The sequence below is a fragment of the Podarcis filfolensis genome, assembly GCF_964270895.1.
Source record: "Podarcis filfolensis genome assembly, chromosome: 1".
Classification (NCBI taxonomy): domain Eukaryota; kingdom Metazoa; phylum Chordata; class Lepidosauria; order Squamata; family Lacertidae; genus Podarcis; species Podarcis filfolensis.
In genome coordinates, this window is record NC_139604.1 from 94965169 (window position 1) to 94991154 (window position 25986).

The window sequence follows — 25986 nt, forward strand, 5'->3', positions numbered from 1 at the left end:
GACCAACATTTTTCATAATTATCTTTAAATAAATTTAAGTTCTTAGCGGTCATGTTAACCCCCAGGTATTTTACTTTCTTAACCAATGTTAAGCCTGTCTCCTTCTGAAACCTCTCTTTCTCAATCGGTGTTAGATTTTTCTCAAGAACCTTAGTTTTTAACTTGTTCAACTTAAATCCTGCCACTTGACCAAATTCTTGAATCAGTTCCAATACTCTTTTAGTACTAGATTCTGGCTCCTGTAATGTCAGTACTAAATCATCTGCAAAAGCTTTCAATTTGTACTGTTTGGCTCCGACCTGTATACAGTGGTGCCTCGCAAGACGAAATTAATTCGTTCCGCAAGTTTTTTCTTCTTGCGAGTTTTTCATCTTGCGAAGCACGGTTTCCCATAGGAATGCATTGAAAATCAATTAATGTATTCCTATGGAGACCGCTTGCCAGGCTGGCGGTGCGGAGAAGGGCTTTTCTCCCCACCGCAAGCCTTCAGGACAGGTACGGGAACAGAGGGGAAGGCGCGCAGCACTTCTCTGTTCCCGGGGCTTGCGGTGGGAGGAGGGTTTTTCCTCCCCACCGCCAACATTCAGAACAGCATTCTGAATGTTGGTGGTGGGAAGGAAAACCCTCCTCCCACCGCAAGTCTTCAGGACAGCCTTCCGAAGGCTGCCGGTGGGGCGGAGAGACCTCCTCCCGCCGCCAGCCTTCGGAGCAGCCTTCCGAAGGCTGCCGGTGGGGCGGAGAGACCTCCTCCCGCCGCCAGCCTTCGGAGCAGCCTTCCGAAGGCTGCCGGTGGGACGGAGAGACCTCCTCCCGCCGCCAGCCTTCGGAGCAGCCTTCCAAAGGCTGGCGGCGGGAGGAGGTCTCTCCGCCCCACCGCCAGCCTTCGGAGGAGGTCCGAGGACAGTGGGGAAGACGCGCTGCGCTTCCCCGCTGTCCTGGAGATTTCCCTATGGGCTTTCGTCTTGCGAAGGAAGCCCATAGGGAAATTCGTCTTGCGAAGCGCATCGAAAAATGGAAAACCCTTTCGTCTAGCGGGTTTTTCGTCTTGCGAGGCGTTCGTCTTGCGGGGCACCACTGTACCTTTAACCAGTTGGTCCCTTCTGATCATATTTAGCAAAACCTCCAGGACCGAAATAAAAAGCAATGGGGAAATTGGGCAACCTTGTCGTGTCCCTTTCTCTATCTTAAATTCCTCTGTCACCACATTATTAACAATTAGTTTAGCCTTTTGTTCTGAACAAATTGCACCTATACCATTTTCGAAACCTTGACCAACCCCCATCCCCTGAAGATTTTTCTTCATAAAACTCCAAGAAATGTTGTCAAAAGCTTTCTCCGCATCTACGAATATTAAAACTGCTTTAGTATTAATGTTCACTTGCAGTTTTTCCAAAATGTTAATTATATTTCTCGTGTTGTCAGACAGGTGTCTACCCGGGAGAAAGCCAGCTTGGTCTTTATGTATCTCTTCCACTAATTCTTTTTTTAATCTTTTAGCCAAAATATCTGCAAAAATTTTGTAATCCACGTTAAGCAGGGATATGGGGCGGTAGTTCTTAAGTTGTGTCTTTTCAGACTCAGTTTTCGGTATAAGTGTAATGTAAGCTTCCTTCCACGACTCTGGTGCTTTTTCCCCCTCCAAAATTTCATTACAAACTTCCTTTAGTGGTTGAATTATCCAATCTTTCAAAGATCTATAGTATTTTGAAGTTAACCCATCCGGCCCTGGAGATTTGCCCAGCTGCATATTCTGGATGGCACCTTCTACCTCCTGTTCTGTTATTTTATAGTTCAACGTTAACTTGTTTTCTTAAGAGATTATTTGTAATCCATTTATTTTTAAAAATTGATCTATATCAATCTCTTTCTGTGGCCCTTGTGTATATAACTGTTTAAAGTACCTCTTGAAACATTTTCTAATTTCCACTGGATTCTGTATATTCTTTCCTTCCACTTCCAAATTTGTAATGGTGTTAAGTTTTTGTCTTTTTTTCATTTGCCAGGCTAACAATTTCCCACATTTATTAGCCGATTCAAATGTCCTTTGTCTCATCTGTTTAATTTTCCATTCTATTTCCTGATTCATCATTTTCATATATTGGACTTGATATAACTTTATTTCTCTCAGAATCTCTTGTGACTTTGGTTTCGCTCTCAATTTCTTCTCATCCTCTTTTATTTTCTCCAGAATTTTGTCTTTTTTCTCATTTTGAGTTCTCTTCTTTATTGCATTCTGTTGACTCAGAAACCCCTCATAACCGCTTTGCTTGCATCCCAGATTACTCTTTTTTCAATAGTAGTATTCATATTTATCTCAAAGTAGTCTCTCAAGGTTTTTTGGGCCTTCTTGGTAACCTCTTCGTCGCTAAACAAGGTGTCATTCATCCTCCATCTGAAGGAGCCAATTGGTGTTAGTTTCATCAGAAACATGTTTTGAATAAAGTTACAGAAATGCAACTCACACAGACATCTTATTTCAGTATGCCTGATTAAATGACAAAAACTGGGCAGGTGCATTATTATTCTTACTTAGGGAAGTATAGAATAGATTTGCTATTTACTTACGTATCAGGGTAAGTTTGGGGACATTGGACCCACAAGTCAACTTTGGCATAGACTTCACGGTCACCAGTCAAGCCCTGAGGGCGCAAAACTAGTTTGATTTCTGGAGGCTGCTGTACCTGAAACAATTTTAAAAGATATAAGAAGAATTAACTACATTAGAGGAAAGCAGCTGGCAGCCTGGAAGCTCATTGAAGCCTTCAGGGGCTTTGTGTCTGGCTCCCAGCAGAGATACTGTCTTGTTAAGCAACCTCCATGGCTTGCTTCAACACAAGCAGAGAGATAAACTGTGCATGACAGACAGATATGCCTGAAAACCAACCACAGGAGGCTGAAATTAGGAAAAGGCAGTGGATCAGGCTGTTCAACTATTTTCCTACCAGCATTTGTCCAATTGCCCTTCGTGTGTAGTGTGACCCAGAGACATAGGTAGAGCTTTAATTCCTCCTTCCCCAGTGTGAACAACAACAGAGAATTTGACAAAGCCCTCCTTTTATAAAGTATGTAACAAAGGAAGGGCTCTGCTAATGCCTCCGCTCCAAAAAGGATGGAGTTAAATAGCTCTTTTATCCAAGATGGATGGGTCAGAAAGCAGTGCCTGTGTTGTTAGATCTTCAGCCTTTGTTCAATGCAAATTATGGCCAGTTTAAAATTAGCTGCCAACCACAGATATATGTACGAAACCCAGAAGTAATTGAGCACGTCCATTTTCAAACGAGTCTCTGTTTTTGAACGGCTTCCGCTGCGCGTTTTTCAATTTTCTCAATGGAAACTGCAGATGGCCCTTTGCGCCTCGGTTTTCGAACGTTTCGGAAGCCAAATGGTCTTCCGGAACGGGTTACGTTCAAAAACTGAGGTACCACTGTACTCATGATATTATGTGGTCACATTATAGAAGAGCAAGGGAGTCCTTGACCTTATTATTGACTTGTGTAGGATTGTGTTTACTGCTGTCGCTCCCCAGTCTTGCATTCTCTCTGTCCACTACTGCATCAGCTCAGATATAATATTTTCAACTGGCTTCCTTACCAACAAACCACCCTGTACTCATACAGGAGTCATTTCAGCAGAAAAAGAGGTTGGGACACTTCATAATCCAAATGTTTATGCCATAATAAATTTTAAGGTGCCACAAGACTCTTTGATAGTTTCTGCTACAAGAGATTAACACAGCTTTCGCTCTGGAAATTCTATAATCTGAGTATCTTAACTAATTTGTGGACTGAGCCGGGTACTACAGGTACAGATATACTCAAAGTCAAATGCCAAAGAAAGCAGCAAATTATGTTTAACTAGCAAAATGCCTGTGACTATAACAATCAGTATATAGAAGCGGACAGAGGAAGACTAAGCAATTCATCTCCCTCAGTACACTCCTGCAGAAACCCATAGTCAGTGAGAGATTCAGGTCACCCAGTGTTAGGGGGGGGAGGGTGCCTTCACTGCAACATTGCCCCTAATTACACCTCACTATTTTTACTCTTAAAAACGAAAAACATTGATATGCATGGAAGCAGCAAGAGGAGAACACTGTGGTGCAGGCTAAACCTTCTCCTCAATATCCCTAGTCATCAAGAATTAATTCTGCTCCTATCTGAAAAGCTCTGAATTCTGTTTCCTAGATATATTAAACTGCAACAAACCCTGTAAAAAATGTATTAAAATAGATTACCACTGTTTTCAAACAAGACTCCCAAAGTTTAACTTCAATTTGGGAGAACTTCGGGGGGGACGGGACTATGCCGTTTGTGGGATGGAATATGGTTTCCTGACATACACATGTAATAGTAGTTTAATAACTTGGGTGTTTGCATTCAAGGAAAAGCATGAGCAGATTATGTTAAAAAACACGTGTTTCAAGTGTCACACACAAACGTCATGGGGTTGGGAACATAGTCTTTGGGGAAACCAGCATGAATAATAACCCTTCTAATTATGCCTAACATAACAGCACACAAGAGAAATTATTAGTGTTCACTTTAGTACATACAAGATGCTTCACAGTTTAACAGGGGCACTTGGGAGGAGCAGAAAATGACAATTCCCTTGGATACTTATTATATCACTGCTCACTTGGGGAGAAAGCAAATGATGGCTAATAATAACCATATTTTGAGGTATCTCAGGCTGTGCACACTAGACATGTTTGCTTAACGTTATCAGTGTAGAGACACCAACAATGATAACCCTAGGCTGCATTCACAAGGCAGTTCCCCCCTGCCCCAGAGTAGTTACTCAAGGTTGAATTTCAGGAACAGGCAGGTTCCAAAAGCTGTTTTTCTCTGCACAACTTGTGAGGTGCAAATCTGGATACAACCCACCAACCCTGAATGATTGCCAACCAGGATTTCAATTAATTTTCTGCTTTTGCTGCCTGCGACAGTGACTATGCTTTCTAGATGACTGACATGTCTCCTAATGCACAAGAGCTGACCGATGAGACTACATTAAATTTGGTAAATCACAAATTGTGAAACTATGTGATAATCTGAGTTCTGTGAAGATTCTGAGAAAAACTCCAATACTGAACGTGTGGATACACTGACTATGTGATGTGGCCAGACACCTCCAAAGCATAATTAGTCAAAAACTGTCATCTTATGGAACATTGATAAGGCAAGAGGAGACAATAAACTCAGGGCTTGCAGTATTAACACACATTATTTGCTAAACCATTTAAAATGTTCTTAAGATTTAAGGCATAGCACTAATGGTCCAGAAGTTGTGACTGATTTGTTAGCCAGCTGAAATTTGCAGCTGCAAGTAATATAAAGAATAACAGGCCTCTAACAAAACAAGAAAACAACTGGGAAAGGGCGGCGGCTTGCTGGCAGATCACATGTTTGGCATCCAAGAGGTCCCAGGTTCAATTCCCAGGTATCCCCAGGTGGGAAAGATGGAGAGCTTTTGGCAACCGGCATAGACGCCACTGAGCTAGGGGGGGACCAAGGATCTAACTTGACATAAGCCAACTTCCTCTGTTCCTAACCGTAAGCCTTCCGTGATGACGCACACTTTGTGTTTACACTGCAATCATTAAAAGGTAAGGACGTGTCGCCTCCAACGCAACTGTTATGACCCGTTACCAATAAAATGAGTGATGCACAGTCAGAAGGAATTTCTGCCCTGCCCTTGGCATGCCTTCCGTAGCACGCTGCAGGCGCTGATTGCTTTTGCATTCCGAGGAAGGCGGATGTTAAGCCTCCCCGTGCATCGAAAAATGAAGGCAGCAGCAGGGCCTCGGGTCTTAAAATACGGAACGGATGCCGAGTGCACCACCTTAGGAAACGCTACGAGGCAGCAAGTTCCGCGAGGCTGCTCAGGCAAAGGCCCTGCCTCTCGCCCCCAGCCCCGAGACGAGAAGCCGACCCTGCAGGAAACTGCCCAGCCGCGTCGTTGCCTTTTACCTTCCACGGCTTGCCGTGGCGCAAGTCCTGGAAGTCCCGCCCGTAGATAGATTCCAGCACTTGCAGCTCGTTCTCCTGGCGAAGCTGGTAGCTCTCGGGCTGCTCCGGGGACGCCTCGGCAGCCTCCCCCCGCGGCTGCCACAGGCCCCTCACCTGGGCCATGTCCGCTCGGGGAGGCGGAAACCAACCCCCCCCCCCCGGAGGCCGGCTGCACTTCGCCGAGCCAGGCCGCAGCCGCCGCGGTGGGCGGAACCGCGCGGCCTGCTATTCCCGCCCTGCTTTGCAGGCCCCACCAAACACCGCGGCTGCCCGTTGCGGCGCCGCGAGAGGAAGCTCGGGGAAGGCGCTGCTGGGTCGAGGCCCGGAGTTACCCCGCCGGCCCCACCTCCCGTTGCAGTTTGCAAACGAAACTAAGGGCTTCCTTCATAGCCCTTCTTCAGGTCTCTGCTCTGCACAGCCCAGTAACAATCATGCAAATAAAGAAATCGCCTTTCTCCAAGCTGGTGCCCTCCAGATGTTTGTTGGACTACACTGCCATCCTCCCTAACCACTGGCCCTTGTTCATTAGGGGAGTGGTAGTCCAGTATTTGGAAGGTACCAGGTTGGAGAAGACAGCTCTTGATTGATTCGAGGGAAGGGTTGGGGACCCATCATCCCAGGAACCCACCCCCTCATTTCTGAATAGCATACGGGTTCATTGTCATTTAGTACACATTTCTAACGAAAAAGTATTTCCCTTTATTAAATTAACATTTTAATGCAATAGTCATTGCAGATCTTTCAACCACTAAGCATGTCGTAACTGAAGTGGGAAAATAAATGATGGCATTATATGGCAGCTACTGAAATTTCTTTTGATTTTAAAAAAGCCCCATAGAAAACTAAATTAAAGTTGCCTGGCTTAAATTATTTTCTAAGACTTAAGATATTTCATTTTTCCTAGTGTAAATATTTCTAGATTATACTATTATTGCTCTATATACAGTATTCCCATACAAATGTTATGGATGCACGATAGTTTCACATTATTTCAGAGAGCTACCATTTTAATTCCTTCATATTAGATTTGCCCCACTTTGTGACAATTAGCAAAGGTCAGTGTACATTTTGCATGACTTAGCTCTGGACATTCTTGGATGGTGCTGATCATCTTGGTTCATTTAAATTTGGCTTCTTGACCATCTTTGGGACAGAAACTGGTAGTCATCCTCCTGAATGATCTAGGCCAGGAGTAACAGGAATGCGCCTCTACTGATTCTCTGAGACCTCCTCATTAAGCATGGCTTCCTTCTCAGCTGCCTGTTTGAGATGTGAATGGAGCCATTGTTCTTCAGTTCTGACATATCACTTTTGCAAAGCCAGATGGTTGCTTGGGAACTTATAGCACGATGATGAAATCCTGATAGCTCAGAATATATCTAATGGAGTTTTAAGAATGAAATACCCATCAGCGCTTGAACCCTAGAGTAGGGACAAAGATACAGTACAGCAAAAAGCAGTTCACATTTTAAACTAGGAGAGAAACAGCAGCGATCGATAATTTTCTAGTTAGAGTTAGCTGGATTCTAGGGTGCAGTTGGAGAAGGGCTGCTGCACAAGGTATCTGGGTATCTGCTATGTTATAGGGGTTCTTGTTTGCTTCCACTATGTTATGCAGGCATATCTGGAAACGAAACAAACCTTCCAAGACATATTAAGTATCCAGTGCTCTCATCTAAAGGAAAACTTCAGGGCTATCGCTAGCACCTCTATTCACTCGGAGAACAATATACTGTTGGAAAAGTCTGAGAGTTTTCTAGTTGTAGTTGGCGGTTATTGCCTACATGCTGCTAGTAGTCAACTGCAAAAATAAAACTGTGGAGGTCCATATCCACATTAGACATCGTATGACCTATTTTGCAAGTGCAATATTTAAAAGGCTTTTGGTGTACGTTTTTTGCAAGGGGGGGTTAGTTCAGAAAGTGTGCAGTATTCTAAGACACCTGTATTGTATTTAAACACACAAACCCCTTCTTTTGAAAAAACCAACTAAATGTAACGTTATGAATTACATATCCCTCCCTTTTCCCGTGCACTGCTATTTAAGGAACTTGCATAAACTTTCTGAATTCTGAAGACGATCCCCCCACCCTTGGGTCTTCCTCAGACATTGACCTGACAGCTCCCAAAAAGCAAGATGGCTGCCACACACACACAAAAACAAACCTGCCCCTCCCCTACCACAGCTGAGCGTCACATGACCCGCTCTCTCTTTCTGGCTCTCTCTATGAAAAACGGCAGCGAGGAGCCCGGGCGGCCGCGCTCACAGCAAATGAGGCAGGCGAGAGTTGCTCGCTGCTCATTCTGCAGCCTGTCGAGAGGCGCAGATAGGGAGCTCTGCCAATGCAAAAGGAGGCCGCGTTCACCCAAGCGCTATTCGTTCCGAAGAGAACTGTGGCATAATTCAAATGAGAAACAACATCCCCACATGGGAGTTTGGGGCTTGCTGAGCACCCAAACGGCACCTGCCTGTGAGGATGCCTAAGGCAGAGAGATGCCGCTTCCCTGTGCAAAGATGTGAACGCGAAGCAAAACCTTGGCACTGGAAGGCGCAGCACCAACTGGGTTAGAGCTGGTGTTTCCCTTTTGGATGCAAGCGCGGTGCGATCCCCGGAGCAGGAGCATGGCGCGCATGTCGCTTGGGCTCATGTTTGTGACACGCTGAGGATGGACAGGGGCAAAGGCAGATGGGGCAACCACAGAGCTACAAGCGGCTTCGCTTCTCCTCTTCCCCCATTGCGCCGTGAAGGCAGCTCCTAGCTAAGACACCGGGCATGAAAAGCGAGACGCGCTTCTTCCCCCGGTCCAGCAATCCAGCGGCGATCCAATGGAGCAGCCTGCCGGGCGGACAGAGGCGGCTCCTGCCGGCCGCGTGCTTCCTTCGGTGAGGAGCGCTGGACCCGCGCGGGGGGCTTGCTAGGTAAGGCGGCCCAGGAAAGAGACCCCTCGCCATGGGGTCCAACGCCAGCTGGGCTTCCGTCAACGCGAGCGAGCGCGGGCCCTACCACGCCGTCGCCAGAGCTTTGAACGCGTCCGGGGCGCAGATAGCGGGGATCGACAGAAGCGCCCACGGCAACGGGACTTCGCAAGGGGAGGCATATCGGGACGAGCAAACCTACCGACATTTTACCACCGCGGTGCAAGTTATCATCTTTATAGGCTCTCTGCTAGGTAAGCAAAAACCACAGAGGCAGGTGGTTGGTTTTTCCTGGCTGTGGGCTTCTTTTCTACCTTGGTGCGCAGGGAATGACGCCAGAACCAAAGCTAACCAAAACAGAATTACTGGGGCTTTTCCTTTAGCAAACCAGCAGGAAGGACAATTCTGCTTTGTTGCATTATCTCTTAAGATAAAAACATTGGGTGCTGCACTTTCAGCCGCCTTGTGTCCCCTCAGGGAAAAAGGCCGAGGTAGAATCATAGAATCATAGAATCATAGAGTTGGAAGAGACCACAAGGGCCATCGAGTCCAACCCCCTGCCAAGCAGGAAACACCATCAGAGCACTCCTGACATATGGTTGTCAAGCCTCTGCTTAAAGACCTCCAAAGAAGGAGACTCCACCACACTCCTTGGCAGCAAATTCCACTGTCGAACAGCTCTTACTGTCAGGAAGTTCTTCCTAATGTTTAGGTGGAATCTTCTTTCTTGTAGTTTGGATCCATTGCTCCATGTCCACTTCTCTGGAGCAGCAGAAAACAACCTTTCTCCCTCTATGTGACATCCTTTTATATATTTGAACATGGCTATCATATCACCCCTTAACCTCCTCTTCTCCAGGCTAAACATGCCCAGCTCCCTTAGCCGTTCCTCATAAGGCATCGTTTCCAGGCCTTTGACCATTTTGGTTGCCCTCCTCTGGACACGTTCCAGTTTGTCAGTGTCCTTCTTGAACTGTGGTGCCCAGAACTGGACACAGTACTCCAGGTGAGGTCTGACCAGAGCAGAATACAGTGGCACTATTACTTCCCTTGATCTAGATGCTATACTCCTATTGATGCAGCCCAGAATTGCATTGCCTTTTTTAGCTGCCGCGTCACACTGTTGGCTCATGTCAAGTTTGTGGTCAACCAAGACTCCTAGATCCTTTTCACATGTACTGCTCTCAAGCCAGGTGTCACCCATCTTGTATTTGTGCCTCTCATTTTTTTTGCCCAAGTGCAATACTTTACATTTCTCCCTGTTAAAATTCATCTTGTTTGTTTTGGCCCAGTTCTCTAATCTGTCAAGGTCGTTTTGAAGTGTGATCCTGTCCTCTGGGGTGTTAGCCACCCCTCCCAGTTTGGTGTCATCTGCAAATTTGATCAGGATGCCCTGGAGTCCATCATCCAAGTCGTTGATAAAGATGTTGAATAAGACCGGGCCCAAGACAGAACCCTGTGGCACCCCACTAGTCACTCTTCTCCAGGATGAAGAGGAACCATTGATGAGCACCCTTTGGGTTCGGTCAGTCAGCCAGTTACAAATCCACTGAGTGGTAGCATAGTCAAGACCGCATTTTACCAGCTTCTTTACAAGAATATCATGGGGCACCTTGTCAAATGCCTTGCTGAAATCAAGGTAGGCTACATCCACTGCGTTCCCTTCATCTACAAGGGTTGTAATTCTGTCAAAAAACGAGATCAGGTTAGTCTGACATGACTTATTTTTCAGAAATCCATGCTGACTATTGTTATATAAGAAATATATAACAATAGTAATAAACTTTAGGCGTGTGACAAGTTGGTATTGATTGAATATGTGTCAGTTTTCCTTGACGTAAGCACATGTGTGTGGGTTTTTTTGAGAATAATTTTTTTAAGAACGCAAACCGAAGAAGAAATATGTTTGTGTGCTCTTGGTTCTTCAGTACAAAGGAATACTTTATTGTGATAATGTTTGGGACAATTATATAAGTGCACCTTTACGTTAAACAAAATGCTCTACTTTGCGTTGTACAAAATAGCTCGTTGAACCTCAACCCTGTCCCTCCCCCTGTAGCGTTGTGCAAAAATGGGTTTGAATGTTTTCACTGAAATAAGAAACATAATTGGGTAAAACAATGGGTAAGGCCTACAGTTGCAGAATTCAACTTTTAAAGTTCACTCAAAGGCAGTGGGATTTAAGCAGGCTAACGTTGTGTAGAATTACAGCCTAAATCTTTGCAAGTCCAGTACTTTTTGGTACTTTTGGAGGGATGTAGGTTGAGGGATAATGGCTTCTCAAGACTACCCCTGTGGTTTCAACAGGAGAATCCCTGTTCAAAGTCAACCTGCTACACCAGTCTCATGTACTATAGCTCCACTAGAGAGAAATTTATGGGCAGCAGCAGACTGACTCTTGCGTTAAGATGATCTTCCCCAATGAACATATATGTGGCTCTGATTATCTCTTATGAGGTCAGGGGAAAGTGGGTGGCTGGAATTTCCTCCCGCCCCTAGCCCCCATGAGTGTTTATAATTGACTGTACTGATAATGTGTTTAGCAACGTGTACGCTCTGCGGGAGCATCCTAGACACACCCTTAGGTATTGAGTGCCATTTCTCTCTCCATGCAGCGCCACCCTTCTGCATATTAAATATTAAATATGTGCGAGCCACTTGGGAACACCTATTTTGGTATATGGAGATCTCTTGCTGAATAATGACCTCCCTCCTCCCCATGAACATTTTAAAATCCTGTGGATATTGTAGATTAATTGAACTGGCTCCTGAAGAATGCCACAGTTTCTTCGTATTTAGGTAATATTTGGAGCAAACCATTGTATTTACTTTTTTATTTAAGGTGTAAGTTTATGCAAACATCCAAAACTTTTTTGGAGTTTTCACAGATTTTCAAACCAAAATAAATATTGTGGATTGTGAATTTATTAAAAACTGTTTTACTGACTGGTACAGTGGACCCTCTGGGTATGAACTTAATTCATTCTGGGGGTCCGTATGTACCCCGAAAAGTCCACACCTATAGGCACCATGTCTGCGCATGCGTGTGGCGCGATAGAGCGTTTCTGCTCATGTGCGCGGTGCGCAGAGCGTTTCGCGTGTGTGTTCACAACCCAGAATTATACACTTCCGGTTTGCTGTGTTCGCAACCCAAAAGTTATGTTACCCGAAGGTAATGTAACCCGAGGGTCCACTGTACTGTATAAGTTGGATTCCTTAATATTGTTACATGCCACCCCAATCTCTGAGCGTGATTCCAGGGGTACCAGGCGTGCTTACCAGGGTTTGTGTTTCCTTTTGGACAATTGTAGAGATGGAAAAGCTTTAGAAAAGAGTAACCAAAATGATCTAGGGGTCAGAGCAACTCCGTTGTGAGGAAAGCTTATGGCATTTGCGATTTTTTTAGTTTAGAGAAAAGGTGACATGATAGAAATTTATTTTTTTTTTTTTTTAAATAATATTTATTGAAGTTTCCAAAATACAGAAAGAGAAGAAAAGAAATTATGAAGATACATTCAGAACCTTATTTTCAAACATCCACTTTCTGGGACTCCCCCCTTCCCCCACCCCTACCGTATTCCCCTTTCATATTGTTGTTTCCACAAGTTCTATTTCTGATTTAAAGCACAATTTATATACCCCATTGTTCAAATTTAAATTTATACAAACCTTATGCAACATCCTTGATAAAAAAAAAGCAAAAGATCTCTCCCCATAGCCCACCCCCTTTTCTTTCCACAATGTCCCCCTTTTTTCCCATTAAAGTAAAAGCACACAGAATAAAAGTATAAAAAAATAAAAAATATATTAGAAAAAAGAAAACCAATTCAGAAAATAGTTGCAAGCCTTTGGATTCTAATTCTCCCTCCCCTTCCCCGGTTTAATTTCCCTTATCCTCCAATCTATGTTTCCAGCCTGGAAATCTTAAGTCCATCAATCCCATTTTTCCCCCAACTCCTTGCAGAATTATTTCCCATTTTTAGGATTACTTTTTTTAAAAATTAATTCCTAAATCTTTAAAAATGTCAAATTATAAAATTCCCCCCATTGTTCTTTCAAGGTTATAGTCCAGCTTCCTCTTGTTCCGCTGCTAAAACTTTCTTATTCAGAAGTTTAGTAACTCTACATGGGTTGTTGTTATTCAGGAACAAAAACTTGCGTTCAGTCCCTTCCTTCTTCAGTAAGGTATTCTGTTGTCTCCTTTTAGTCTAAACACCCTGTAGACGAGATTCAGTTTCAGTTTTGCAGCTTTCCCAGGAGATAACCAGTTCTGTGAAATTCCGAAGTGTTGTATTTTTCCCGGCTTACGCCCATCTTTGTAATGTCCCGAAGCTCCTCTAGGGGGGTTGTTGTAACTTTGTTTCCAAAAATCCGATTGTTCTCCGTATTTTCGCCATTTTGTATTCAAGTCTTAACAAATTATATCAAGTTGTAACAAATTTGACCAGCAAGGTCCTTGTAATAAAATCCTCTTTAAAATTCCGACTTTGACAGCTACTTTGACAGCTGTCAAAATCACCGGCTCTTTTCACCAGGCTCACTCCTCAATCGCCCCGGTTCCCAGGGAGGGGGGTGCATTTTCCTTCTCCTTCAATTCTTCCTCCAGCACAATTCTTGTACTTTCCCATCATGGAATTCTTGATTTTAGCAAAGATACCGTTCTTTTTGGGCCTTGGCTTCCCAATCCTTGTTTTAAAATGTCTACAATAGGGAGGGGGACTGACTTCCTTTTTAGATCCCCCCCCGCTCGTCTCAAATCCCAAAAATTTTTCTTCTTTTAAACCCGATTTCCAATTTACTCACGGGTTGTTGTTAAAAGTCCAAATTCTCAATGGAAGAAGTCAGCGCTCTCCGCCGGATGGCATGCGGCTTCGCTCGGCAGGGATGGCAGAGGACTCAAAGCACCACGCTTCTCCCCGGCACCCGATCCGTAGCCTTTAAAAAGGCTCCTTCACGAGTCGGGAGGGCGCTAGCGGTGCTAGCCGAGTCTCCAAGTCCACGGCCCCCGTGGCCGTGGTTTCTAAGGGTCCCCGCATCGCCGGTGCGGTAAAACCCAGCCCCTGCCGAGCCGGCTCCCTCCGGAGCTCGGAGGGAGTCCGCCATTCGGCGATGGCGCCAACCCGGAAGTCGACATGATAGAAATTTAGCATGGCATGGGGAAAGTAGATTAAGAAAAGTTCTCTCTCTCTCTTTCATAACACTAGAACTCGTGGACTTCCAATGAAGCTGAATTCTAGAAGATTCAAGACAGATAAAATAAAAGTACTTTTTCACGTAGCACATAGTTAAACTGGGGAACTTGCTGCCACAGGAGGCATTGATGGCTACCAATTTGGATGGCTTAAAAAGAGAATTGGACAGATTCTTGGGGGATAAGGATATAAATGGCTACTAGCCATGATGGCTATGCTCTGCCTCCATGTTGGGAGGCAGTAATACTTCTGAACAACCATTGCTGGAAGCTATAGGAGAGGAGACTGTGTTTGTGGATTTCCCACAGGCATTTGGTTAACCACTATGAGGATAGGATGCTGGACTAGATGGGCCATTGGCCTGATCTAGCAGGCTTTTCCTATGCCCCCTCGACAATATTTTTGGGGCCACATGCCAGTGCTAGCCAGGGCTGGAGGCAGTGAGTGGTGCAGTTAATGTAAATTTTACCCTTGTAGTTTGGATAGTTTTTACACATACTCACAGAACCCTCTCTATTCTTGATCCAGGCAAGAAAGAGACATCATCAGAGTTTTGTACCATTATCTGTAAAAGGGCACATTGAGGTGGTGAATGATTGCAGGCTATGCTAAATATTCTGGTTGCTCTGAGACCATTGCAAGGCTCACATTGGTCAAGGGTCATATTGGTTTTCGAGCATAACGTCACACAAGAAGGTCGTGTGGCATCTTAAAAAGACAAACAAATTTGTTGTCCTGCAAGCTTCCTTCATCTGATGACGCAGGCTCTTGCCAACGAAAGGTCGCGCCACAATAAATTTGTAAGACATTCATGTGCCAAAAGGTAGTGCTGGTTTTGCTGCAAGAGACTGTTATGAACACTCATCTAGAATTTCTCATTTTAGTTGACTTATTATGTTGCTGTTTCATATAATCTCCATTCATTTTGCTAATTTTTTTTTTTATTCAAATGATTAACTAATTAATGTGGCCCTGAGTGCAATATGTGAGCGAGTGTTCTGGTTCTGTTTCCTTTTTCTTGAACTTCTGGTTCCTGTACCGAGAACAAGACCCGAGCATGCTTAAGACCAGCTATGTATTTTACCCTAATTTTCTCCCTTGCTTTGTTCAAGAGAGTCACATTGATACAGAATTCCTCTCTGAACTCTCTGGCTTAATCTATACTGAATACTACATTAATAGAATCATAGAATTGTGGAGTTGGAATGTACCCCAAGGGTCTTCTAGTCAAACCCCCTTCATAGCCACATAATTCAGATTATAACATGATTTTTAACGAGCTTTGTCGCTAGCTTCCTCACTAACTAGTTAAGAACATAGGAATTGCCTAGATAAGATCAGGGACTGGCTGAGATAAAGATCCGTTTCCATCACTCTCAAAGCGTCTTGCTGAAGAAAATCCTGAATAACAAAAAACTTCTTTTGATTCTCTAGATTAGAAGCATCTATTGTGAAAGACAATCTAAAGGAAGTGGGGATTAAAGAAAGGAATTCTGCGATCTTTCCTGGCTTTCTGTTGCTATGGGAACACTTTCCTCATGTGCTTCACCAGAGATGTCTTGTCCAATATTCTGTTGAAAGCCACTTCTGAATTGTATTCACTCATTAATGAAAGGATGGCCAAGAAAGAACCTCCTTTTGACAATAAAAATGTGCAGAATTTAATGCCATGTATATAAGAATTATGTGTCAGTGTTTAATGCAGTAATAACTATGTGCTTCTGGATTACGCATGGTAATCATTAACACCACTGTGGGGCAGTCATGGGATATGAGGATGCAGGAATATGATTAAATTTGCTGTCTTATAGAGGAAAAGAGAAGGAAGTAGGCATTTAGTGTGCGCTATGTACATTCCTGGAAGTCCAGGAATGGAGCTGGCCAAAATACAGAATTATCAAGAAAGAAGAATGGAGGCAAGATGGCTAGGAATGTAATTATTCTCCCTGATATATCAGGAAACAGCCACACAGATATATTGTTTGTTGACCTCTAGTAGTGTAGTAGCTGAAAACCTAAGCTATGAGCTGAGAAGGTCTGGGCCATTTCCAGCTTTTGAGTTCTCCAGCCACAGTTAATATAAAAATGACAACAAAACAAAACAAAAATCAACTAAGGTACCCAGAAAAACACATATTTTGAAATTCTTATTTACTTAAGAATTGCTTCTCTAGCTGAAGTCACATTTTGGTCAAATGCACATAAAAACAAATTGCAAAACTTATCAAATGCCTAAAAAGTAACAAGTGTCTCAATTTGAATCCTCCTTGAGGATGAGGCCCAGGTTACATAACTCTTCTGTCCTGCCCTCTTATTGCCCCTGGAGCCGAGATGTCTTTTGTTTAGATACTATGGGTTATATCCAGAGTAGTACTAGGTAACCTGGATCTCCACCTGTGCAACAGGATATCTTCTCTTCTCCCCCCCACATGTCCCCTAAATCTGTTCTGGGTTTCCCCTCAACCCTCTGGAGCAAATTTGGGTAGGGGAGCAGGGTGCACACACGGGGAGGAGACGGGCGAGATATTATTGCAGAACCTGGAATCCTTGTCTTAGTGGAACGAATGTATTGCATATTGCCCCAACTCTGTAAAAATCATATGTGGGAGAAATAACCTAGGTTGCTCCCACACCAGCTATTTCCTTTTGAATCAACATTGATGTTTGAAGACTTTGCCCAGGAAACAGCTAATGGAAACAGGCAAGGGAAGCAGGAGCTGCTTTGAAATTAAGGCAAGCAGTGCAGAGAGGTACCGCCTCCTCCTACCAGGTAACTCATAAGCCTTTTGTCAGTCTATATAAACAGTGGTGCTATAACTGTATTTTCAAAGTGAGACTTCTCCCCCCACAAAGGATATTGAAAAATACAAAAACAAATAAACGGGAAACACCAAAATGCAACTGCTATATCTATATTCCCCATATTAACTGAGCAAACTAACTTTGTCTAGATGCCTGAGGAAGGATGGGTAGGTGGAAGAGGGTTGCAGAAAAGGGCAGAGGAGACAGGAGGCAGCTGAGGCCAAGGAGAGAAGAGGCTCTCAGTGCTCAGGGCTGGTCCAAAATGCTTTGCTGCCTGACTCATGTTCACCCCCAGTCAAGGGACATGCAAAATACCTATGTTGGCCAAGTTATTTTGGAACCCAAGGAAGAAACTCCCACAACCTTTAAAAAATAAATAAATCATTTGCTGCCCTTTCATGACACTAAAAACTGGCTGCCTGAGACAACCTCACTCTGTCCAATGGTAGGGCCAGCCCTGGGTAAGATGAAGGTGGGGTTGTATGCTTTGGAATGGGTGACACCAGAGTACTAGAGAAGTTAGGTTACTGGATAAAGTTTGCAGTGGCCTGAAAAGCAGAGACTTATTGGGGTGGGAATGGGGACATAAAGTTGAAGGAAGGAGACAGGAAGGAGAAAGTGTGACTGGGGCAAAACTACATGTTGGGCCCATAGACAGGGTGGCCTGTACACAATTGGTAGGAAGGAAGAGGGCAGGGAAGGGTATAGGGTTGCTAGGTCTACAAGAGCCTTTTCCAACCTAGTGCTCTTCAGCAGTTCTTTATTCTAACACCTATTGGTCCCAGCAGTCCAAATCAGCTGGAGGGCATCAGACTGGGGACAGCTGCTTTAGAGTCCAGACCCTGGTGGGAATTCTGTCAATTCAGGCTTCAGTGTTGTGATCTAGCAACCCTGAAGAGGCAGTGAAGGCCAAGAAACAATGTTTTCTTTCTCACCCCTAGAATTTCACAATACTGATTTGACTTCATAGTCAGAAAAAGTGTAAAAATAGTCCATCAAATCATACGAATACCCAGCTACAGGACTGGAACATTCACAGGTAAACCAAAATGCTTGTTTACAAAGCTATTGTACTGCCAACCTTACTATATGCCTCTGAAACATGGACCACTTATAAACGCCATCTCCAGCTCCTCGAAAGATTCCATCAACGGTGTCTCTGAAAATTTTTACACATCACTTGGGAAGACAGGCGAACTAATATCAGTATACTGGAAGAAGCAAAGATCACCAGTGTTGAAGCAATGATTCTTCAACATCCTCTTCGTTGGACTGGTCATGTTGTGCGGATGCCTGATGATCGTCTTCCAAAGCAACTACTCTATTCTGAACTTAAAAATGAAAAGCGCAATGCTGGTGGTCAACAAAAGAGGTTTAAAGACTGTCTCAAGGCAAATCTAAAAAAAAAGTAGTATAAGCACTGACAACTGGGAAACACTGGCCTGCGAGTGCTCCAGTTGGAGAACAGCCTTTACTAAAGGCTTTGAAGACATTTGAACTCAGGACGCAAGGGAGAAACGTGCTAAGAGGAAGGCACGCTTGGCAAATCCACACCGTGATCAACTCCCGCCTGGAAACCAATGTCCCCACTGTGGAAGGATGTGTGGATCCAGAATTGGCCTCCACAGTCACTTACGGACTCACTTTTAAAACCGTGTTTATGGAAGACAGTCTTACTCGGCTACAAGTGATCGCCAAAGAAGAAGACAGGCTTTGAATCTTCCATGTGATTTTTAATATCTGGCAACTTAAGCTTTTCTTCCAGTCGTATTCCTAGCCTTGTTTCCAGTGTAACTGATTTCTACTGAGCATGATACAGATAGAGGCCCAGAATAAAAGAATCTATACAGGTCAGCATAATTTTGTCTCAGCTAAGAAGAACTGGTGACAGATACCTTACTTAAGCCACAGTTGACATATTTTGGTTTTCACTTTCCGGCCAACAGCTGCGATACCTGAGGCCATATAGTTTTTCTTGCCAGAGGCTATTTTTGTGTGAAAACTAGTTTCTCTGATAATAGAAATAGAGCTTGGGCGTTCCTTGTGAGAATTACAAACTGTCTTCCAAAGCACTTATGTGGAAGTTATTTCAGAAGCAATGGGAATTGCTTCCAATTAAAAAATACTAAAATTGGGATGTCAATTGTGTGACAACCCTTCAGATATTTGAAGACTGCTCTGTCTTCTTTTCTCCAGGGTAAACATACTCAGCTCCCTCAACTGTTCCTCATAAGGCTTGGTTTCCAGACCCTTTATCATCTTAGTTACTCTCCTGCTCATGTTCCAGATTGTCAATATCCTTTCTCAAACTGCAGTGTCCAGAACTGGACACAGTACTCCAGGTGAGGCCTGACCAAGGCATAATAGAGAGGTACTATTACTTCTCTTCTACATTATACTTCTGTTGATGCAGCTTACAAAGTCTCCTAGATAATTTCTACATATACTGCTGTCAAGCCTGGTGTCCCCCATCCTATATTTGTGCATCTGATTATACTTGTGTAAGTGCAGAACCTTGCATTTGCCTCTGCTGAAATTCATTTTGTTAGTTTGGACCCTGTTCACCAGTCTGAATCCTGAATCTATCTTTGGAGGTATTAGCTACCCCTCTCAGTTTGGTGTCGTCTGCAAATTTGATGAGCGTCCCCTCATTTCCTCAGTTCAAGCCATTTATAAAGACATTGAACAACAATGGCCCAGGGTTAAACCCTGTCACTTTTTTCCAGGATGAGGAGGAAGCATTGGTGAGCACTCTTTGGGTTTGTATTTGCATGGTACCAGTATGCAGGTCAAACAGCAACGGGGGTGGGGATTTAGATCAGGAAAATGGTATTGGGAAGTGGGGTCAGCACCTTTTGCCTCAACCCGTTAATGTCTCTCGGGAGTTCTGAACTATTTTTTAAAAGGTGAGATCCTAATTATGGATCTCCTATGTTGTACAGTGGTACCTTTGTTTACAACCATAATCTGTTCCGGAGGTTCGTTTGTAAACCCAAACAGGTTGTAACCCAAGGGGCACTTTCGCCAATGGGGCCTCCAAAATAAAGTTGTTCGTAATCCCCCCCCCAAAAAATGGGTTGTAATCCCAAAAAAAGGTTGCAAACCGGGACACACACTTCCGGGTTTGACATGTTTGTAAACCAAAACATATGCAAACCAAGGTACCACTGTATTTAGTTTGGCTAGTAGAAATTCCACCCAAATGCTCAAGGGACTGGAGTTGTGTCCATTTGTCCTGCGATTTATCGGTTTCTCTTTTGTCCCAAGCCTTTCCCTGAGAAAATTCACTGCTTACTGCTGAATCAGAATAAAAATTAATTCGCAGAAAACCTGATAGCGGGTTTTCCTGGGCAAAGTGGTGGGACAAAAGAAAAACCTCTCGAACTCCTAGAAATCACAGGACAAATTGAGTGTGGATGAGCCCTGAGCAGGGTCCTCCTGCCTGGATGAAGTGAAACATTGCATTCAGATAGCACACCGTGCCCCCTAGTGGGAATCTGCAATCCTTCATTCACCATTAGTTTGCTGAGCAGTGGGAATTGCAGATTGTGCCAGGTCAGGGACTCAGATCAGTCAACCCATCAAACTTCCAAGGACTGCTCTGGGCAACTGTCCAGCCTTACTAGGCTATGCAAAATGTGGAAAATATTGCAAAATACTAATCTCCTTCAAATGGCATGGCGTGCTGACCTTCTAACGTTGTTGTCCTTTAACCCAGAGGTTTTCAACCTTTTTGAGTCCACGGCTCCCTTGACCAACTACAGTCTTTCTGTGGCACCCCTGTGGGGCTCAGGAGCCCAGTTATCTTATCCATTTGCCTACAGAGCTGGCAGCCTCCCACCCTTTTTTGAACACCCTCCCTTGTCTTCCCTGCCCCAAAGAGAGATGCCTCCTCACGCCTGGGGCCTGGGAAGAGGAAGCTCCCCGCCTTAGTTACCCAACGGAGACTGGGCAAAGGTGAATGTGAGGCTAGAACCTTACGCTGGGTGGCAGCACTGGGTGCTACTGGGCCTGCATGGCAGAAAGGCTCTCCTTCAGCACCGGGCACTCAGCTCATAGGCAGGCCTTACGCACAAGAAAGGCCAATGCAGCGTCTGTCTGCCTGGCCTCCCACTTATCTGTCCATTCCTAACAGCAAAGGCTGGCTAACTGGCTGGCTGGGCTTCCTCACACACTAGCTTGCTTACTCTGAGGCTGCCTCAGCTCCTGGCAACCAGCAGCCCTGGCAGGCCCCAGAGGCACCATTTGCCTAAGGAGCTTGTAGCCAGGGCTGCTGCAACAAACAGCCATGCAAGCCTTTGGGAGGCAGAGACATGAAACGGTATCAGAGGAGGGAGGGAAGGAAAGAGAAATGGAGGCCAGTGTTGCCCGCGGCACCCCTGGCCATCATTCAAGGCACCCCAGGGTGCCATGGCACACTGGTTGAAAACTACTGCTTTAACCTTTAGGACATTTTGTTTGTTTTTTCTGTGCCTTTTGCATGCAGCAAATTATGTGTAATGAGTCTTAACCACAGTGTAATACAGGATCGTTGCAGAGACAATGTATGGCAGGCAGCAGTCACGAATACCACATTTTAGTAGTCAGTAGGGAGCTCTAAATGATAGCAGAGTGCTTTCTCAAAACAGAGCATCAAAAAAGCATCATTGAGAATTGTAAAGATTATGGATTGATCTCACTGTGTCTGAAAGCATTGCCTATTATGATTTTCCAAATACATTTTATTTAATTTCTCTTAACTTCATGGAAATCAGACTGATGGCATAGAACAATATTCAACTTCCTCATTTATCCTCAAAAGAAATCTGCCACATAGGGCATTGTTTGTCCCATTTGGGAACAGGACTATATAGATAAAAGCAAATTGGATTTGTATTAGCTGCCCATATGAATCATTTTTGCCATAATAAACTGCACTGTTTAGAAGGATATTAAATGCTGGCATGAATTATTGATGTGAATAATCTGCTCTGAAGCTTGCCAAAACTGGTTTATGGGTGGAAATTTGCTATGAGATATTTGCAAACTGTCTCATATATTGGTGAGCATTTAGGGACATAGGAAGCTGCCTTATACGGAGTCCATTTAGCTCAGTATTGTCCATGCTGACTAGCAGTAGCTTTCCAGATGTTTAGACAGAGAGTCTTTTCCTACCTAGTGATGCTATGGATTGAATCTGAGACCTTCTGGTTGTAAAGCAGATGCTATGCTGCTGAGATAGTGCAGTATATAGCAAATAACTAAAGAGTGATCTTGTATCACCCTCCCCATCCTTCTGTGGTAAGAAAAGTAACAGAAAACTACAGTGGAAAGTGCAGGATAACCACCACTTGATGGTGATGTCATCTATCCTCCGTGCACATTTTGTGAAAACAAATCAGGACGATTGCTAAATATACGCTTGCTTTGGGGGTGATTTGTGTCTCAGCATGGAGCATATTTCATTTGCTGCAGGGGCGCTGCTAAAGTGGCTTCCCTGTGGCAAGCCTTTCTCTGTTTCGGCAATGACGTTCGCAAATACTTGCAAAACAACTTGCTCCGTCACTTTGAGAATTTCTCTGTCCCCAATCCGCATTCCCAGGAACAGCTGGGAGACAGGTATGTCAAGACTCGTGGCTTAATAAGTGGGCAGCTGCATATTCGCAGACATTACAGTAGGTTCATGGACCATGTGCCATGGAAAGACCTTTTTTTTGCCACATCCCCATGCAGATCCCACCTGATGCCCTCAGTTATACAATCTGTTCCACTTGGCCCATAGCAGTATTAGAGACAATGAGTTCAACTATGTTACCTGTTTTGTGCTTCACTGCCTTTTCCCCATTATCTCTACCAATGGGCAATGAAGCAATCTGTTCAGGCTGATTTGACTTTGCATGGAGTTCTACGCTTCTGAAACCAATTTCCCTCTGTGGTTTCCAGTTCTAAAACACATAGTGGATGTCCCTTTGTTTCCTCCTTCCTACCACTGCCGCACAATAGTTTTGACATTGAGTGGGGCTGTTGTTGACTTTTGCTGTGTTGTTATTGCTTAATGGTGTCTGATGAAATATGAAACATTGCTAAGAAATTATGTATCTTAGCCATGGAAATTCAGCTTCCTAGTTCATATAATTCAGACATTTAAAGTGCAAATCAAATCAATTATGTCTGTGGACAGGACGCGTAGGGGAGACGGACAGAGCTAATATTTCCTGGAGATAACACCTTGAATGAATTAGAAAATGTGCACATATTCTTTATGATGTGTACCAAATTTCGGTACTTGGGTATTGGGGTAAGGGGGTAGATCTGATTTTGGTTCTTAAGGCTGCAGTCATTAACACAATAATAAGAGGCTCAATAGTAAGTTCCACTGAATTTAGACAAATTTACTTCTGAGTGTAAATGCTTAGCATTTCACTGTGAGAAATCCAGTCTTCTACCTCTATTTTCTTTTGCAGAATTCTACGGCTTCAACACACCTCACCCTGATATCCATGCTAGAATTCTGTGGTCCAAATGAATATGCTAAAATCTCTTTGGATGTTAGCATATTCCATGCAAAACCCTGTAGCTGCTCATCGCTACACTGCTGCAGCAAAACCTAATTGGCAAGGAGACACTCCAAGCCTACGGGGCCCCAGTTTGCATCTAAGGGCAGTTGCTCCTGACATGAATGGCACCCCAAGTACTATATTAGGTGTGTTCATGCTGCTGTGTTCATGGATGTCTGACTCTGGGTCACACAGCAGTAGTCCTTTATGTGCAGTGCAGCATAAGTAAGCCATATGCCAAAACCATGCACAGATCACTGTTCACTGAATTGGGGCCATTGTCTTTTTCTGCTTTAATCTATGTGCTCTTGTTTATGATAAGAAGAAATATTGGGAAGTAATGCAAACTCTGGGCAGGTGTGTAGGTGTGCATAGGGGCGGGAGGGGGGAAATTATTTGATTCTGTTGTTGGCATTTGTTCTCCAACATGATGTTCTGTTTCCTAGCAACATGAACTAAATGAAAGGTATCTCGTCATCTTGAATAAGATAACAAAGTAAAGAGTGAAAAGGAGAAAAATAAACAAAACTTACCCTGAAATAGATTTCATCTTGATATACATGCATACATATTTCGCTAACAGGTTCTGTTATCTGCAGGCTGTTTTTAATGGCAATGCTTTTATGTGAAGTAATCAGCAGTGCTGCCAGTTTTGTAGGTGAAGTCTGTGTGTCGCTTTTCACACCAGTTTTTAATAAGCAAAGTGGAACACAGGCACTGAAATCTTGTGTGCCAGAAGAAACTGGAATGATTTTAATTGGCATCAGTCAATTAAAACATGTCTCCTTATAGGAGGGAAATCTGGAAAAGTCAAGTCCTGTATACAGTAAAAAGAAGTTGATAAGACTTGGGTATTTGATTACACAGAATGGGAAGAAATAATCTGACACAAAAATCCCCTTTGTTCTGTTGTTGTTGTTTTTTAAAGAGGGCATTTTGGTTGTATAAGGATCAGGGGAGGTGCTCAAGCTCAGTATGAAAAATTCGAACAGAATTCAACTCAGTGGGGGTGCTAAAGATACTAATGTGCCATGCCTATATTCAGATTTAGATAAATCTTGTCAAGTGAGTGCATGGTGCAGTAACAGAGTCACACTTGTCAGCCCTCTCTCACCTTGTGTTGGTGTTCATTGGTGCTTGCATATGTTGGGCATTGACTTTACAACCTTTCCTAAACAAGTGCATAGTCCTAAGGCACAAGTTGCTGGTTAGAGGTAATGGGAGTTGTAGTCCCAAAGTTCTGAGGGGCGCCCTGAGGTCATTTCCCAGTCTTACTGCCTGAGATCCTCTTAATTGAGGGTGCTGAGGACTGAACTTGGAATCTGATGCGTACAGCGCATGAGTCTGACATCTCTATATTTACAAAAAGGCTAAAAATGAAAATGTCATTTCTTTTTAACTGAAGCTCTTTCTAAGTATTTCCAGTGGAATAGCCATGATTAGTCTGCTGCCTTAAAGCAGACTTCAGCAACCTGATGCCTTCTGGATATTTCAGACTACAGTTCCCATTAGCTATAGGAAGGCCACAGGCTCGCCTGGCACTCTCATTACCTATATTTAGGTGCCAGGCAAAAATGTTTCTTTACAACCAGGCATTTGACTGATTGACCATTCTATGGCCTCTTAAATGAGTTTGTGAGAGGGGGATTATTTTTTGTTTGTTTCTTTTATTATATATTTTGTGTTCTCATGTAGTTTTATGTTGTGAATCGCCCTTTGATCTTCGGATGAAGGGAAGTGCACAAATTTAATAACAATATGTGGTCCATAGCATCTGGAGGGTATCAGGTTGGTGGAAGCTACCATAAAGACTAATAAATGTCAGCTATAAGGCAGTAGATCTTCAGATATTTGTAGGCAAAAAATTATCTGCTGGAGGCTCAATAACAAAAATACACGCTTTTACTCTCAGACGCTTAGTCAATCAAAGATATGCAGTAATAATCAACATAGTATACTTTCCGCAATCATTTCTTGGACTTTTAAGTAACTATTGCAGTAACATCATTCAATATGCTGTATGACTATTACAGTGATCATATTGTTTTTTGCTGCACAGCAATTCAGAGGAAGCAGCCCTCTCAAATCCAGCAGATCAGACAACTAGAGCAGAAAGCAATTGAAACACAAGCAAGTTTAATTAAAGTTAATCCAATGCAACACTCTCCTTCCAGAACAAAATGATTGCAAGTTAGCTTTTGGTTTCTCCAGCACACAAGAGACGCTCATATGTGCATTTTAGGTCTCATGTGAAAATGGACTTAGTATATGATTTGTCTAATTGGATTAATTTGGAAAGCTCTTACTATCTCATTTCCTAATTAAACATTTACTTTCAGCTAGCTATCTTTGATTATTTGCACCAGTGAAATTTTTGCTTGTGTCAGTATCAATTCTCCTGATATGTAATTACATAGTTATTAGATAATATATTGTTCGTACACATTACCTGAAGGCCAATCTGTACAATGAGATTATCAAATGATCAAACTGTTCCTGTACTCTAGGCTGCAGGTATGGGATGGTAGCTG

At 43.6% G+C, this 25986-nt stretch overlaps 2 protein-coding genes across 2 annotated transcripts in view; one reads left to right on the forward strand and one right to left on the reverse strand.

The window, feature by feature from the left end:
- The window catches only part of EIF2AK4 (eukaryotic translation initiation factor 2 alpha kinase 4), a 46462-nt gene extending 38286 nt beyond the window's left edge, over window positions 1-8176 (reverse strand). The window contains exons 1-2 of the mRNA XM_083609959.1: window positions 5970-8176; window positions 2566-2681 (exon numbers count right to left, since the gene is read on the reverse strand). Coding sequence (XP_083466085.1) covers window positions 2566-2681; window positions 5970-6131 — 278 coding nt within the window. The 5' untranslated portion in view covers window positions 6132-8176. The remainder of the gene's footprint in view (window positions 1-2565; window positions 2682-5969) is intronic.
- Window positions 8177-8238: 62 nt separating this feature from the next.
- The window catches only part of GPR176 (G protein-coupled receptor 176), a 38799-nt gene continuing 21051 nt past the window's right edge, over window positions 8239-25986 (forward strand). The window contains exon 1 of the mRNA XM_083616079.1: window positions 8239-9179. Coding sequence (XP_083472205.1) covers window positions 8960-9179 — 220 coding nt within the window. The 5' untranslated portion in view covers window positions 8239-8959. The remainder of the gene's footprint in view (window positions 9180-25986) is intronic.